The sequence below is a fragment of the Rhea americana genome, unplaced genomic scaffold (genome assembly GCF_003343005.1).
Source record: "Rhea americana isolate MKP2758 unplaced genomic scaffold, rheAme1 scaffold_371, whole genome shotgun sequence".
Lineage (NCBI taxonomy): Eukaryota > Metazoa > Chordata > Aves > Rheiformes > Rheidae > Rhea > Rhea americana.
Window position 1 is genome coordinate 196,263 of NW_028186503.1, and position 16,170 is coordinate 212,432.

General features: G+C 37.7%; 1 protein-coding gene across 1 annotated transcript in view; it reads left to right on the forward strand.

Annotated features, from left to right (window-relative positions):
- The window catches only part of CRB1 (crumbs cell polarity complex component 1), a 116,709-nt gene extending 102,907 nt beyond the window's left edge, over positions 1–13,802 (forward strand). Inside the window, exon 12 of the mRNA XM_085312955.1 lies at positions 13,537–13,802. Coding sequence (XP_085169081.1) covers positions 13,537–13,752 — 216 coding nt within the window. The 3' untranslated portion in view covers positions 13,753–13,802. The remainder of the gene's footprint in view (positions 1–13,536) is intronic.
- The last annotated feature ends 2,368 nt before the right edge of the window (positions 13,803–16,170 follow it).

Consider the following 16,170-nt stretch of genomic DNA (forward strand, 5'->3'; position numbering starts at 1 on the left):
TGAAAAAGTTGACACTGCTGTAATTTAATGGAAAGGACAAGAGAAGCAGCAGCTGTGCCCTTTAAAAACCTTTGTAATTATTTAGCTTGAGCAGATTTTGCATTGCTGTAGACACATTTGGCTCTTGCTAGACACTGCAAAAGACTGGGATAGGAACTGTGGAGATTCTTAAGCACATCAATAGTTTAGTCTAATTTATCTGTTACTTAAATGGAAAGATTTCTCTTTACGCCAGTGGGTACTGGACCAGAATCTTGTCTACTGGACTTAAACTTGCTAAGCCAGTTCTGAACACAGCAGGCTCTTTGGAGTGTAACTCAGAGAAACGAGCTCAGAGCCTTAGGGAGAACTGCACTGTCTGATACAACGTTTGTAACATTTAAGTGCTGCATAGCTCTTATCCCTCCGAGGGACAGGACTCTCTGCTCTGTCTTGTCTAAGTAGTAATGGTTTGTGGGCAAAAATAAACGTGCAGTTGCCCTGCTGATAGTCCTATGACAAGACTTTTTTCTCCTCTGTTGCTTTTTCCTAGTTATCCAGGAAAAGGATGTATAGTCTGAACACAGTAAACCTGGCTGGCACTCGTTGAGTCACAGCTGCAATCCTGGTGAGAAAAAAAACAGAATCTCACAATCTGAATAAATGAAGTAGGAAGGGTAGGCATCAAGAGKCCCTGGCAACATCACATCTTCTCCATGGCTACTTTCTGTTCATATTCACGAAATTCAGAGCCAAACATTTAGTCCTCTGATCTGGGCCGACTCAAATCCCTCAGGGAAATGAGTATGTAGGTATACTCCTCTTCCACAGAGTTTACATAGTGATGCAACTGCTGTTTTTTGAACAACTGTTTTTTATCTCAAAGATGACCTTTTTGTGAGTTAGTGCAGCATATTACACAGGAGRATCACACCAGTCATGGTGTGCTGTGTCTCACAGAAATTTCCATCTGGTTCTTTCTTATTTTATTGTTTCCTTTAATCAAACGCAAAAATMATTCAGACTAGAAGAAAATGCTTACTTTTGATACACACAAAAATGAGACATACTTTTCCTGATAGGCCTAAAACCACTAGTAAAAGCTGGCCTAATTTGTTGCTTYCTACACATTTCTAAGTTATAATCTTCATACAGTTCTTTGCTCATACTTTCATTACTGCCASAGAAGCTCAGTAATTCATGAGGACATCTCTGAATAATCCAGAGCAGAGATGATTCCCAAAGAAAAGCAGTATTGCATAACATTCCTCGAAGCCACCAGAAAGGTGGTTTCCCAAGGAGATCCTAGAGGCTTAAAGTTAAAAGCAGCAGAGGAATGTAGACAGCGATGCTGAGGGAAATGAAGTGACACAAGCAGGAAAATTAAGTATAATGGATTTGTAAAAATCACACAGATTAGGACAGTACTGAACACCTGGACTGTATCTTAGCTCAGTAAGAATGACTTAATCATTTTAAGTGAACACTTATGGCACATCTGTAAGGTACCGAAGTGTTATTATGTTGTCCTCCACTGGGAGCTGAACAGAGAGAGAAGAGAGACCACAATCTGCCAAAGATTACCCCAGGATATTTTAACCATGACACWWMMAAAAAAAAAAMAAAAMAAAAAAAAAMAAAAMAAAAAAMAAAAMAAAAMAAAAAAAAAMAAACATTATTGGTATAACCTGCTGCTAAGCAATAGTCTCTGACACAGTAGATTGGAATTAGCATGGAACTGATGTTTCTCTTCAGTACTCAACTACCTCTCCCGCTGCTGGAGAAGACTCCAAGTCTGCATGCAAGCTTCCGAATCMGAGTATAACTGGCCTGACTCAGAAACCTGAAACAACATATTTCACCKTGAGAAGATCTGAATCCAAACTTGCTAGCTCATGACAACTTTATCTTCTTCCAAAAACACTTGTAACAGAGGAACTAGAAGCATTGTTCCAGGAAAAATTGCTACTGTATGACCAAAATTATATATAACTTACTTGATTATGTAGTTACCTTACTGATCTTGCAATAAATATGARATCAGAAATATCTTAAGAAAACACTTGAGTATAAATCCAAAGAGCTCCTCAGTGCTATATGGAAGAATTTTAGAATAACWGAATAACAAATAATTTTAATCATGCAGTAATTTAACATGGAAATTTGACTCCACTGTTTGCATGAAGTACAGAAAAATTCATTCTGTAAGTTGGGTGCTTGAATACTTAACATGTCATTTCTTGGCATTTACTCACAAGTCTCCTATTTATACAAACTCCTAGTTATTCCTGTGCTTAAGACAAAACCAATAAACCCTATGAGCAAGTTGTTCAACAGTCTTGGGAAGCCTTTAGTTTCAGTTTAATTCCACAGTCTTTTTAGCTTGCTAGTGGTCAGTTGCCTTTTGTTTACATATGTGCATGGTTAATATTCCTCCTTAAAATAAAAATATTGGAAACTTCAAAAAGATCTTAGGTGCACAAGGATGGACAGTGGCACCTGCTCTGCCCCCACTGCCTGGGCATTTGAAAGCAGGCACACACTGACTTAGAAGAAATGGGTCGTCATTGGTTTAGGGCAACTGCCAATGCTGAGAATGATGGAGACAAATCATTTCAGTATCTCAGACAACTTTAAATCGTCATGCAAGGCCCTTCAGCATTCTTTACCGAGCAATATCCCCAYCGGGTGCGGAGCTGGGCCCTCAGGCAGCAGCCCAGTGGAGGCGGCAACGTTCTCCTCTACGGCAGTTGCCCTCAGAGCAGCGGCTGACTGGTCAGCTTCAGACAGAGCACAGGTCCTCTTGCTTAGAAAATAAATAATAGTTCAGTTGTTGCAGAAATGGGAGATTAAAAATAAGTTCAGACTGTAAATTCATAATATGTGYATATGAGTAATTTATTAGTAAGTGCATTATTCTTGCAGTTTAAACAGAGAAGATGATACTTCACTCCAAAGAGAAATCTTGTATGGTAAAAATGCTCAGTCGCAGAAGTACCAGATTCAGATTTTCTTGCTCAGGGCCTCAGGCAGGCCTGTGTCCTAGCTGCTGTACCAGCATCAAGCAAATGACAGGCTGCCAGAGACTGAGACTCAGGGATAAATCATCAGCCAGATACTGCTACTTCCTCATTTGTAATGGGAGTGTTAGACTCTGGGTAGGTCCAGAGGGCAGGTATTTATGGAGGCAGTGAGATACAAAACCATTTCCATCACTGGCTGCCTGACTGATCATAAGCTCATCACGTCTCTATCGTGTGCTTCAGTTTCTCTCCCTGACCAGAGGACATTAACCTGTTGTAAAGGGGATCTCCAAACTGAAAGCTGCTATTTAAGACTGAAGCTATTAAGAATGAAGTTTAGCAGGAAGAATGTTTAGACTGCCTTTTTAAAGCAGACAATAATTCTGATATCTGAGGAAGGCAAAACTGAAAGGGTGAGATATAGCAGAAGTAGCTTACATCCACAGTAAAGTGGATTTTGACTTGACTCCATGCTCTGTAAGAAATGCTTTACTTTCAGTGTTCCTCCTGTACTGAGAAGCCCACAGATCTAAATTAATCATAGCCAAGGCACACTCATACTCAATACGCCTTGTCTTAGAGGACCAGAGATAAGCCAAGTTAGCTGAACTAGCAATTTTTTTCCTATCTTTAAGTAGGACAATCTTCTAGAAAATCTGAAAGCGTAGGAAATCCTCTTAAAACACAGACATTGACAACTGTCTGCAACTACTTCCTAGCACATTAGAATAAATCTCTCTAATCTGAATTACAACGCGTTTTCTGATATTTATCTTTAGGTGGCAGTACGKTAAAAGCACGGAGTAGAAAGCTGAGACTATTCTAAAGCATTTTGAGTCCTTTTCCTTATGTACAGTGCTGGCTATAACATATAAATAGACCCCATGAATTACTTTCATCTTCAGCAAATATCCAAAAAGCAATTACAACTTCTGGCTTAATCCAGACCACATTCCAACACAAATCTATTGAATTCTGGTAAAATTAATACAATGACTAGATATTACAGTGGGTATGCAGTTCTTGATCTGAGAATCCCTAAGTACAGGGCTAAGGTTCCCAGGCAGAGACAGACCCACACATTCCTATCAACCAGATGGAGGTGGGCTAAACAAACAATCCATCCATCAGTCAGACAAACAAAGCTCAGTAACTTCACTGGCAAATCAAAATCCTGAATCCAGATTAAAACAGAGCTTCAAAGAGTAGTTACAGGTGTAGAGGTATATATATATTTTTAACAATTTCATTTATACTTTTCAGGTATGCATTTCTTCCAAAGTCTCTACTGAAGCCTAAACATAGTAACAGTTACCAACTTTCTACTAGAAAAAAGCCAGCAGGATAAAAACATACTCAAAGTTGTTATCAAGGAATATAATTAGCTAAATAATGTGACAGTGTCATGTACTGTGCTAAGGCAAGTATCATGTAGTCAATAAAGGTCTATCTTGCACCATTAATATTTACAGTTGGAAGCAAGAGATGGCTGCAATCTAAGTGCTGCACCCAGCAAAGGCTAGCTGTTGACGTGATACCTTGCTGTCTGACAGTGTGAAACAGCCACATAGCTACTTACTTCATCACCACTTGACAGCATCATATTAATGCTAGGTAGCAACACATGGCTGTTCTGCAGAAGCTTAGCACCAAATAGGAAGAAGGATTTCATGGAAAGTCTTTGAAATAGTCAGCATAGCTGGTGAGCAGAGAAGTAGGGATGTTGCAGTTATGAAATAAAACAGGAATCATAGCTCAGATCCAGCTACACTGTGCTCCACCGGCCCCTTTATAGTTTGCTGTTGGGCAGAGCAGCTTCTTGTCCCYACAGAAAGCAGGGAGAGGCAGGAACCGACAGTTTCACTGTATGTTGCAGCAACTGTTACAGAGAAGCAGGAACTAGGGGCAGATCGACAAACTGGCTTCACATTGCCAAACTCGGGGACTAAGGCCCACAGAAGCTGCCTGCTTCTGCATGTGATGCTGCTCTTCAACAGATATTTAGTGCTTTTTCAAAGATCTGATTTCAGAAATAAAAGAGCTTCTACCACTAACAGCACTAATTAAAGAAGAGATCTTTTAGCTCAAGTGTTGAGTACTGAAAATTTTCTAAAYTGAGCAACCAAGTCTGTGCCCTCAATTCAGATTGCGCAACTCCATTTAAATCGACTGAAATGGATAATAGAAAACAAGTGAATCGYGCCTGGTGAAAACAACACATGAGGATACATGGTAGGGACGGGAAACAACATGCAGGTGTTCACTTCAACASACTTTGTACTGCCAGGATGCAAATACCTCAGCAAAATTTCTCATGTTTTTCCCTAATACGGAAAAGATCAGCATCTAGAATCACAAAAAAAAATGTGTAAAATTCTGAAAGTCAAAAGTTTGCATTGGAAATGGCTTAGTATCACCTCAGCATAACACTGATAGCATGTGTTATCATTTCCTGCCCAGTTCTTACATCCAAATGTTGTCATTCTTACCAGAATCGTCTTCAGTGTTAGAGCATCATCCTTCACACAATRGTCTACTCAACCCTATACAGTCAATGAAGAAAGCAGGTTTTTAAATTTACTCTTCTTTCTTCTTTCATTTTAGCTATTTCACTCTGTCTGTTGAATCTCTCTTCTCAAGAGCCATCTGCCCTGATCTTCAGCACTGTAGCATCTTTTCCTATTCTTGTCCTGCTTTTGGGTTTAACTCGTTGACCGCCTCCACCCGCTTCTCTTTTCCCATAACACCAGRAACACTCTTCCTCAAAGGCCACTACTGTGAGTTCTTCCAAGCTCCTTTCCAGGGGTCATTTCTATTATGGCAACTATATAAAAGCAGTAAACTCAAAACAGCTAGACASAGGGCAGTGATAGAAAGATACTGTTTACAGTAATATTCTTTTGATTTTAAATATTATCCAGCCCTTCCTCCCAAGATGTGTGCCTGGCAAGCCTTCGATCCATCCCCAGGATTTACTCAGAGAGTCTCATTTTTCAATTCTGTAATGCAGGTATACCCTGTGGAGAGACAACACCTGATATACTGTTACCCATGTATAAATAATAATTATGTATGATACCSCAAAGCTTTTCCCAAACTGAAAAGGGACGATACGCCCTGGAGACTGACACCTTTACTAAAACACTGTCATATTATTTGTTTTGTCTGTGACTTAGCAGCTTTGGGACAAATTCCTCCTCGGCATGATTTGCCTGGGTTTACACCAGCTATAGATTTTCCCTCTTACCCTTTCAGATTGTAGCAGATGGTTAAGTTTTTACACCACAGGCTGTCAATAGAATTTTAAAAGGCATCTCGTAACAACACATTGGAGCTGCACACTTAATCTGTGCTGCACCAGCATGATGATCTTAAAAAGAGCTGGAGCACATTTACAAAATTAGCACTGGCAGTTGCTGCAGAAATGTTATCAAGGAGTGTTCTAAAAGCCCCCAGCTTGATGGCAGCTTGCTTCCCAAACTGCCAGCCAAATCATTTCTCTGTAGATAACCATCCCATAGCTGTCTAAGAGAAAAGGCATTTAATTCTGTCCTGTGAGATACTGATCCAGTAAAATATCATGTGGTGAGCGTAAGGGACTGATTACAATCAAGCATGTAGCTAAGGGCTTTCTCGTGTGCATGGCTGAGCTCAAGTTCAGTTGCGTAGCCAAAGAAGTACTATTTCTTCCGCCTAAGACAGACCTATCCCAGATGCTCTGAATACCACTGTTCTCGTGGCTGGACCACTTCCATTAAGCATTATGCCTGGCATAAGCCGGGCAATAAGATTACAAATAGTTACAGAAATTATAGTTACTCTATGTAGCCTGTTCTTTAGAGACAAATTCCTAAAAGTGAGCTTTCGAGTTTGAAAAGCTACGTTCAGAACACTAATACTGTAAACAGAAGATATCTGTGTAAGCTGATCTGACTGGAAGATCAAGGCCAGTGTGGATAACAACCTTGTTTTAACTGAAGTCTCTTTTACAATTAGTTGCAACATTTTAGAGTGCTCCATGTTCAGTTTCCAGTTTCTTGCTCCACCATAATTAGAGCAAACTTCCTCATTAACTTCTATAGTGTCACAGTAGTGTGATTTCAAATATAAGAAGGAAGGCTTAAGCAGCACTCCTTTCCTTGCAAGCCCAGTTAACCCTAGATTTCTGACTTCTTCGTTTTCTCACAGGACACTGCAGATGAAAGTAATTATCCCTTGACAAGACAGATTGCATTTTTCTAGTCTATAACTAGTCAGTCCAGATGATCAAGTTATTACTTTATCTGCTAACAATAATTCTCTGTATTTATGCTTTAGTTTTAAAAGCAATTTTATGAAAGCTAACGGTTGATGGTTTCAAGAAGTTCTTTCATTCAAACTGTCATGTTTCAACTAAGATAAACTATTCAAACTACATTTTATAATTAAATAAATATTAGAGAAGATGGTGAATATGGTTTCTTCTAAGACATTTTAAGAAAATATTCAGGCAAAAATATTCAGGCAAAAATATTCATCAAAATAGAAAAATAAAGAAGGATTACTCACCTAATTACTTACACTAACTGTATTACTTGTCTTRCTTGTTTTGCTATAGGTAATGGCTAAATATCTATTTATAGTAGTGAGGAAGCAACTTGGATATGTGAAGGCAAGTTTTTGTAYGTACAGCTATTCACCATTCATCAGAAGCTATTAAGTAACAGGAAATTAATAAATAAAATTTAAAAGCTGTTTTTATCTGAAGATATGCATGAATTAATTAGATGGATAACTGCTAGACGTTCAGCAGATCAAAACTGTGAAGTTTAACTGAAGGTGTATCAATGGAAAACTCTGAATCCCATTTTTTCATCAACTTATAAAAACTCTGCTAAAATTAATGGATCCAATCCTGTCCTAAACAGGAAAGAACAAGCTTCAAGGGACATCATCTACGTATGCATTATATTTTGGATCTACTGCACACATCACAATCAGAAAACACCTACACCTGAAAGAGAATCTGTAAAACAACATCTTCAGTCTTCCACTCATAGTTTGTATGCATGAAAAAATTCCATCTGCCAATACATTTAGCGATCTATTTCAATAACAGAAATACATGTCTGGTACATTATGTCCAAAGGAAAACAATTACTCAGCAAAGCTGGTGGTGGATCTCGCACCACTTTGTTGCTCTAGATAAGATGACTTCTTGCTCTTATTCATTAAGAAGGCAAAATGAGAGAGCAGCCCTACAGCTGTCTTTATGGGTCAGGATTTTCTCTCTCTGCTTCTCAGAGAACAAAAATACTTATTTTATCAGATAATCCTGAAGCTTGATAGGCATGAGGTTTAAAGTACAGCAAATGTCGTAACTTCTAGGTGTGACTTCCTTCAGGCAGAGACACAGCAAGAACGACTATCCAATGGGAGTGCCACAGAAAATGCACTTTTGAAGCCCACAAGATACACTGAAGACATATAAGGTGGACAGAAGGAAAAAAAAAGAGTTGGGAGCAGGGGTCTCACTAGTGGCAAACAGTGGAAAATCAACTGTGGTGCACCACAAACCCCATGAGCACTGCCTCCTTTGTTGCCACAGATATCAAAAGTAGAAGAGAATAAATAATTCATATACTCTGTTGTACATATTGGTATAGGTAAAAGAAAATTGCCTGACTAATAACTAAAATTACACTCATAATGTAAGTGCCCACATGGACAAAAATATGAAGGAGGAAACCAGGATAAAGCATAAAAAGTATAAAAAGTGAACAGTTAATGCATTTAGCTAATATATACAGAATTAGAAAATTAGCTTCTAATTTCCAAAATCCTGTGCAGTATTTGGCTCAGCTAGACAAGAGTCTCCTCAGTTTACGTAAGTCCAAATAAGCACCCAACAGTGAAGTCAATACAACTCTTGGGACCAGGTGGCTGGTGTTCAATATAGGCAGAGCAGCTACTTTTTATAGATGATGTGAGGGACATCAATAGGTGCTTGTTTGTGAAGGTGGAAAAAAAATCACAGAAAAGAGGACTTCATGTGCTGCTAATTTAAGGTACCTGTATTGGAACAAAATAAATCTGCAGATTTATAGCCGCTTTCCTGCTGTTGAAAACAAACCGTAGACTCCCAATAGAGTTATCAGTGCATCTTACTATAATAGACTTGTGTGTGACTGACTGGATTTCTTCTTGAACTGAGATTCTTATTTGAATTCAACCTTTAACAGAATAATTTTCTGATAAGACAGTTGTAAATCCTCAATGAAATATACTCACTGTATCTATAGGCTTTTTAATCAAGTTAATGGCTTTTCTTTGGCTACTCAAATTATCCCTATATGCCCCTAAACCTTTCAAAGTAATTCTGACATGGATTATGACCACTCGAGCCAATCATCCCTCATTACTTTAACAAATGGTTTCGATTTGGGGGCAGTAAATCTGGATGGCATGGATCAGATTTTCTTACTGTGAATGAAGTGATAACCTCATGAATGGTGTCAGGACTCAGGACCCAGAGACTTCGCCAGCTAAAGCTCCCGTGCACACAAGCAGCTGCCGAATTCGCAGACAGCATCTGAATGACAGAGAAGGGAATTCTCCAGGGCTTGGCAATCTCCTGTACTTTAAAGCTCATGTTGATGTCTCTGTGTTGCTAAGCATCCAGAATCAGGAATATTTCTACGGGAGTGCTGAAATGAAGGCTGATTAATTCTTAATGCCCAGGAATGGGGGCATGCTTCTGCTTTCAGAGTGCAATACGCAATTCCTTTCACATCCCAGAGACACATGCCCTGGGTCCAAGACATGCTCCTATGCAAAGCTAGTAGGGTGGCAGTGTCCAGAGGAAGCGTGTGTTGCTCCTCTCATGCGCATACAGCAATTGCTGCTCTGGCAAGACAGCTCCTGTTCTCTCTCCTTAACTCTGGCTGAGTACTTGGCACCTGGGGCTATAATTCTCGTCCCTCATATTGGCATAAAGCAGGATTAGATCAGCAAAGTCGTGTTGATGTAAAACACACACAGGAAAGAGCCCCATAATACCTGCCCTTGTATCTTGCTGGCTCCATTGCACTATTCCACTTGCCTTTGATATTTGCAACTTGTGGAAATGTTTGTATATGGCAAATTCCTAATATTCTCTTGTTRTAACTTTACTGTTTGGAAGAAGGCTTGTTCACAGAAAAATAATCTATATAAAAGACTGATAAATGCTGCTGTGCTTTGACTTGTCAACTAGGCCTTTCTTATCCAAATATCTGTTTATTTACAAAACAAATGAAGTAAGCAAGGCTAAATAATTAATCTTCAYGCTCAATAGCCAAATGGAAAGCAAAAACAAGCCCGACAATGAATTTTCACTTTATCCAACAGTTTACTTAACCTAATCTAAAACTTTTAATCCATTTTTATTTAACAATTCTAAAACCTTTTAAAAAACAGCTTTGAAATGAAACTACCCAAGCCAAAAAATCTTTGATTTAAGAAAGACAAAACATTTTTCTTGCATTTCCTCCTGCCTTTGCAGATGATGCTATTCACTAAATTCAAACAAAATTCAAGAAGTTCATTCCCTACCATTATGCAAAATAGGATCCCTAATAGAAATAGTGACTGTAGGATCACTAACAAAAATTTCTTTTCCATTGTCTTAAGCAGCAGCAATATGTTTCTGAAAATACTGCTCAGTGACTTCTCTTTTCAGGATCACCAGTTACTATTACTTGTCTGCCATCTTCACCAAATACCATGATAAACAGATGACCAATACAGAACTTCCGAGATTCTTTTCCCAGATCAGCCAATTCATTTTCCAAATGAACTAAACTGTTCAACAATCAGTTACTTAAGAAACAGTTGCTTTTGATGAGACCAGACTGCAGAGCGTGCTGGCAATTCTACAGGTGTTTGCTGCTCCTGCTTAGGGGCTACCTCTACCTTAAACCTGGGCAGCGATCTGTGAGTGACACACTAGGGAGGCGGCACATGAAGAGTAGATCTTTTGGATCAATAGAACCCACCCAAAACGACTGTGTAAGGGCCACTTTTTTCAAATTTATATTTAGAAATTAGAAGCAAGGTGAACACAGAAACAAAGTTCACCGTGTATCTGATTATGGTTTACCCCAAACAACTTTGTAGATTTTCATCAGAAGCGTAGTTTTTTGATGCACTAGGCTCAAGAGGTAATATTTTATYCAATGCATACATAGGCAATATTTTCAATTTTCAGTGGTTTTCTCAAGTTCACTGGCTGACCAAAGCAAATGCAAGGAAGTTTTCTTCTCCATAATAGTTACTAAACAGAAATGAGAACTGCAACAAAATGTCTACTGGATTACTACTGGTGCACTATAGATAAGATTTCAATAATAAATAATTAATGCAGAACAATAATTTTTCCTACCATGGTGATTTTTAACTTAAGAATTAGGCTCAGATATGTAATTGCATTTTTAAAAGTTCAGAAGTTTTTGTTTTTTCTCACCATCTCCTTTGCATAAAATTTATCTTTAAAAATAAAATTAAATGAATTTGAAAGATACTGTAAATGAAAATGTCTTCATAGATACAGATATATTTACAATAGAAATTACATGAGTATGGACTGGAAGAAACGAAGGATAAGTCCAAAATTTCATAAATCARAGATTATGAAATATCATCCCTTTGCCCGTGGAAGGATATTTTGTTCACAGAAGTTCTACTCCACTCTTGGAACAGCTAGCTTAGACTATTTGTTCCTCAGTTTACCAAAGTATATGATGAAAATAATATACAGCTTCTGGGAATAAAATTTCTATTGAAGATTTTCTGTCTGCCTGAGACAACTGGAGCAAGGGTCCTAAAATCTAACAATATAAAAAAAGAAACTCATATCTCAAATATAGCTTGTTACACTATCTCAAGATGAAATGACTTTCCTGATCCAATATAATTTAATAGACCAACATGTTTCATGTCACCTTGTTTGAGAGTTGGAGTCAAGTCACCTGGCATAGATTATTTCTATTAGAAAAAAATATTTTAAAATATCACAGGAACTATAATACACAGCCATCAAGGACAGATGAAAATACCACCCTAGCCGGTCATGCATCCCCTAGAGAGAATCCCTGAGCCAAACCTGCCTTTAGTATTACAGTAGGACCTTTTACATCACTGGGGAAGTGGAGAGGGGGAAAAAAAAAAAAAAAAAAGGAGGAAGGATTGTTTTAACATTTTACATTTTTCCTCTGGCATTGTCATTCTACCAGAAAAGAATCTGAGCAGTGTGTGTCCAAACAACGTACACAGGGCAATTGCACAGAAATAAAGTCCACTTATAGTACATCATCACTGTATGCAAAATCATCATAATTCTCAGGACTATACCTGCACTTCCTCAGAAATCTCATGTAAGCAGGTCACTTGAATATTCTGTAACATGTAGTATCTAACTGTGAAATGGGGTTTGATCTGTTGTTTSCCATTTCTAAATATTGGGGATTTGAAAGTTCACCCTCAAGCACACATTCATCTACAGCAGTTCAGTTGTCACTTGTAATACAAATCAAAAGATGATGGCAGAATCTGCCCAGAAGTTCAGTTCCTTCCAGGGTCATTCTGTCTGTAGTGACCACATCATTTCCGTCTGGCTTCCATCACCAGAAACATTTTTTGCATACAAAAGCACATGTATAGATATGTACAAAACAATCATCTACTAACTATAAGACTTCTCTAGTCTGAAGTTTTTTAATGGAAGATTTGTTTATACACCCTGAGTTCTGACATCCTCATGTTTTCTACTACTACATGACAAAAAACCAAAATCCTAGCATCCTTACATTTATCCTGGACTGGGTGTGTTTCCGTAGATTAAGGTACAAAGCCTACACRTAGAAGAAGAGCTGGATGAATATCTTAAAACATATTTATAAGAATATACTAATTTCTCACTAAATGGATTTCAGATGCACTCAGGCAAGTATGCTAGTAAAAAAGTTTACTGTCAGGAATGTCAATATAAATAGTATATTTTAAAAAAATATTTACAGAAAGCAAATTTTGAATGTGTAAGTACAAGTATTCCCAGAAATCTGAGTCCTCCAGCAAGAGAAATAGAAATGTGACTAATATTCAGTGAAAACAGCTCATGTTTGACTTGCAGTAGTAAAGACTAGCAATAACCTGTTCCCAAGCAAATCACAGACAAGGAATTATTATTAAAACGATTAAGCAAGTAACTCCTGAATTACTACAACAGTCTACAGACATATTAGCTCACAGATGATTTTCAGACAGAAAGGAAGCTGTCAAATGAAATGAGTCATTACATGAAATTAATCCAGCTCTGCTTTGTGTGTTAAATAGCACTACAGCAGTGTCTAAAGTATAAAATCTGGAAGGGCCAATTTACTTCCAATAAATGGTGCTTCAACAGTAGCTCTTTCGTGCATAGTCCTAGAATGATTTTTCTTTTCCTATCATGGTACCTCAAGTGTGTTTCAGTATTCTTTTAACATGAATTATATTGCAATTATTTCAATCCTTCTAGTTGMCAACTGACTTGATCTCGAACATATTCACCTCCATTGGCTCAGTAACGCTGGCCTTGTTATTGATCCTCTTCTTGGCACTCGTGGTTTCAGTCATTGCTGCCAATAAACGGGCGACTCAAGGGACCTACAGCCCCAGCCGGCAAGAGAAGGAGGGATCTCGTGTAGAGATGTGGAACATGGTGCAGCCTCCGCCAATGGAAAGACTGATTTAGGAAGAATCATTCCTCCATCCTGGAAGATGGCTGAAGTGAGGACAGTGTATATATGTTAGATATGTTCATTTTGATTCTGATACCAGGAATACACATTTAAAGACTGTGATGAATTTGGACTTACAATTTTTTTTTTTTTTTTTAAGTTCAGTAACATTTGAGTTGTTCTAGTATTTAAGTGAACCAATGCCAATTATTACTGTTTTGGACCAACATAAGCAAGGACAATTTTATTTGCACTGAAAATTTCAGCCTTGGTAATGAGCAGTAGGCATTATTAACAGTAATGGCTTCTGGGATACGTGTAAGTGCCTGTCAGATGCGACATGAATAACAGCTTCTCATTTGTGTTTTCCTTCGACTGCATAGCAATCACTGCTGCAAACAATGCAGATAAATCAAATAAGCCTGTACAATAAAGACAATTTAATTCTGTTACAAAAGGGTTTAGCAGTAGAGCTGTGTCTCAGCATATCTACTTTCATTCTGTAATCAGGGATTAAAAGGAAGCTATGAAAAAACTCTCCATGAAGCAAAATAAACGTTTCAAATTAAATTGTTTTTCTTTCATCCAGTTCTCTCAACCTACCTCCTACTCCACCACTTTTTACTGAATTCATTTTCATTCTTCATAAAGAATTTCATTTTCCACCTCTGACAAAAGAGACACATTTCTGCAAGTACAAAAGACTACACTCTAAAGTGCCCAGTGGACGTAACCTGAACTCTTAGAAGATCTGAAATTTAAACATCCTAAACAAATTCTGAGCACCTGCACTACTGCCACTTCCTCATTACAGTATTAGTTGATGGTCCATTTTATGTAACTATTGTTTCTTATGTTGCAAATATATGTTGGCTGCCAAATGGGCAATCATGCTCATAAATACGTTTCCCAAAGTCTGTAAAATACCAGGGAAGAGGAAGAAGTGGCATGCAGGTAGAGCACAGGCTTGGAAATAATAAGAAAATGTCTCAACACTGACAACAGAGTCAGTGCTATTCCTGGAGTTCAGACTTCTCATGATCATGGGCAAATAATTTTTTATGCCTCAATTTTCCTCTTTTAAAAGAGAGATAACTCTGTTTAACTACCTCATAATCCCCATTATTAACTAAAAAGGTTGCAATTTGTTTTTCAAAAAGTTATAATTGTATAGAAGATAATTTGGAAGAAATCTTGTAAAGAATTAGACTTCTGAATATCATGAGACTTAACAATTATAGTAGAAAAAGATGTGCCAAAAACACATCCAAGTCATTTTTTTTCAATTGTAGAGGCAAATTATAGGTAATAACCCATCTAATTTTCACTGCAGTCAAGAAATTAAAGCATGAACATTATTCCCGCAGAACAGAGGTAACACAGAGGAAAGCTTATCATATTTTATTTTTCCTGTAGTTCAGACTATGTGTTTCTCCAGTTGTGTAGCATCCCAGAGATATGCATCAAACCTCAGATGGTTATTCCTGGAGTAGTATAATAAAGTACATATGCTACATATCCAAGAATTTAATGGATCATTTTAATTAATGATCAATTCATAATTCAATTTGATAGAACTCCTTAAGGGACTACTGAAAATCAGTTTCACCCACATTTATTTCCTTATTAGACAATTAGGCAGTAACTATGATAATAAGCACATTTTGGTATTTTACAGTCCCTACAGATATCTTAAGAAACAAGGSACTATAATAAATATTAGTGGAAGGTAAGATTCAAATAGAGTTAATAGAGCAGAATGTTAAAAAAGCAGAATAAATCACAAGAGATTCTATTCCAGCCTAATTTACAGCTTTTCTACTGAAGCTTATTTTGAATTCAATCATTATTTTACAGGTACAGTTTAAATGCAGAGTTCAAATAGCAACTAAAGAAAGAAAGAAAAATATGACTGTAAGACTCAGAGACTCAGGGAAGATCTTCGTGAATTATGGCATCATGTAATAACAGATGTGCTAACTTATAACTGAAACTCTCAGTTTAGCCTAGCATTTGCCTTATGATGCACTGCTACCGGTAATAAAGATACACTGAAGTTTGTTAGGCATGATCACTTCTGGAAAGATACATACATATTTGAGAAAGAAGAAACTAATTCAAAGAGTGTACAGTCTGAGGTAGATAGTGCTTAGCAAAGGACAGCAAAGAACGGTGTGTGAGAATGAGACTGTAAGTGAAGTGCAAGTGATTTGTACAGATTCTTGCATATTTTCCTAAAGGCTCACTGAAAACAGCTGTGAAGACCCAAAGATAAAGCCGCTTTCTAGGAGTCGGTGGCAAGATGGGCAAAGATGCACAGTAATCTGAGAGTAAGAGGACAAGCAAAGAGCAGGTAGACAAAAAGCTGGAATGACGCAGGCTAGGATAGCCTTTGGTGAGAGAACTTTGAGGGATAATCTAGAAGCAGGAAT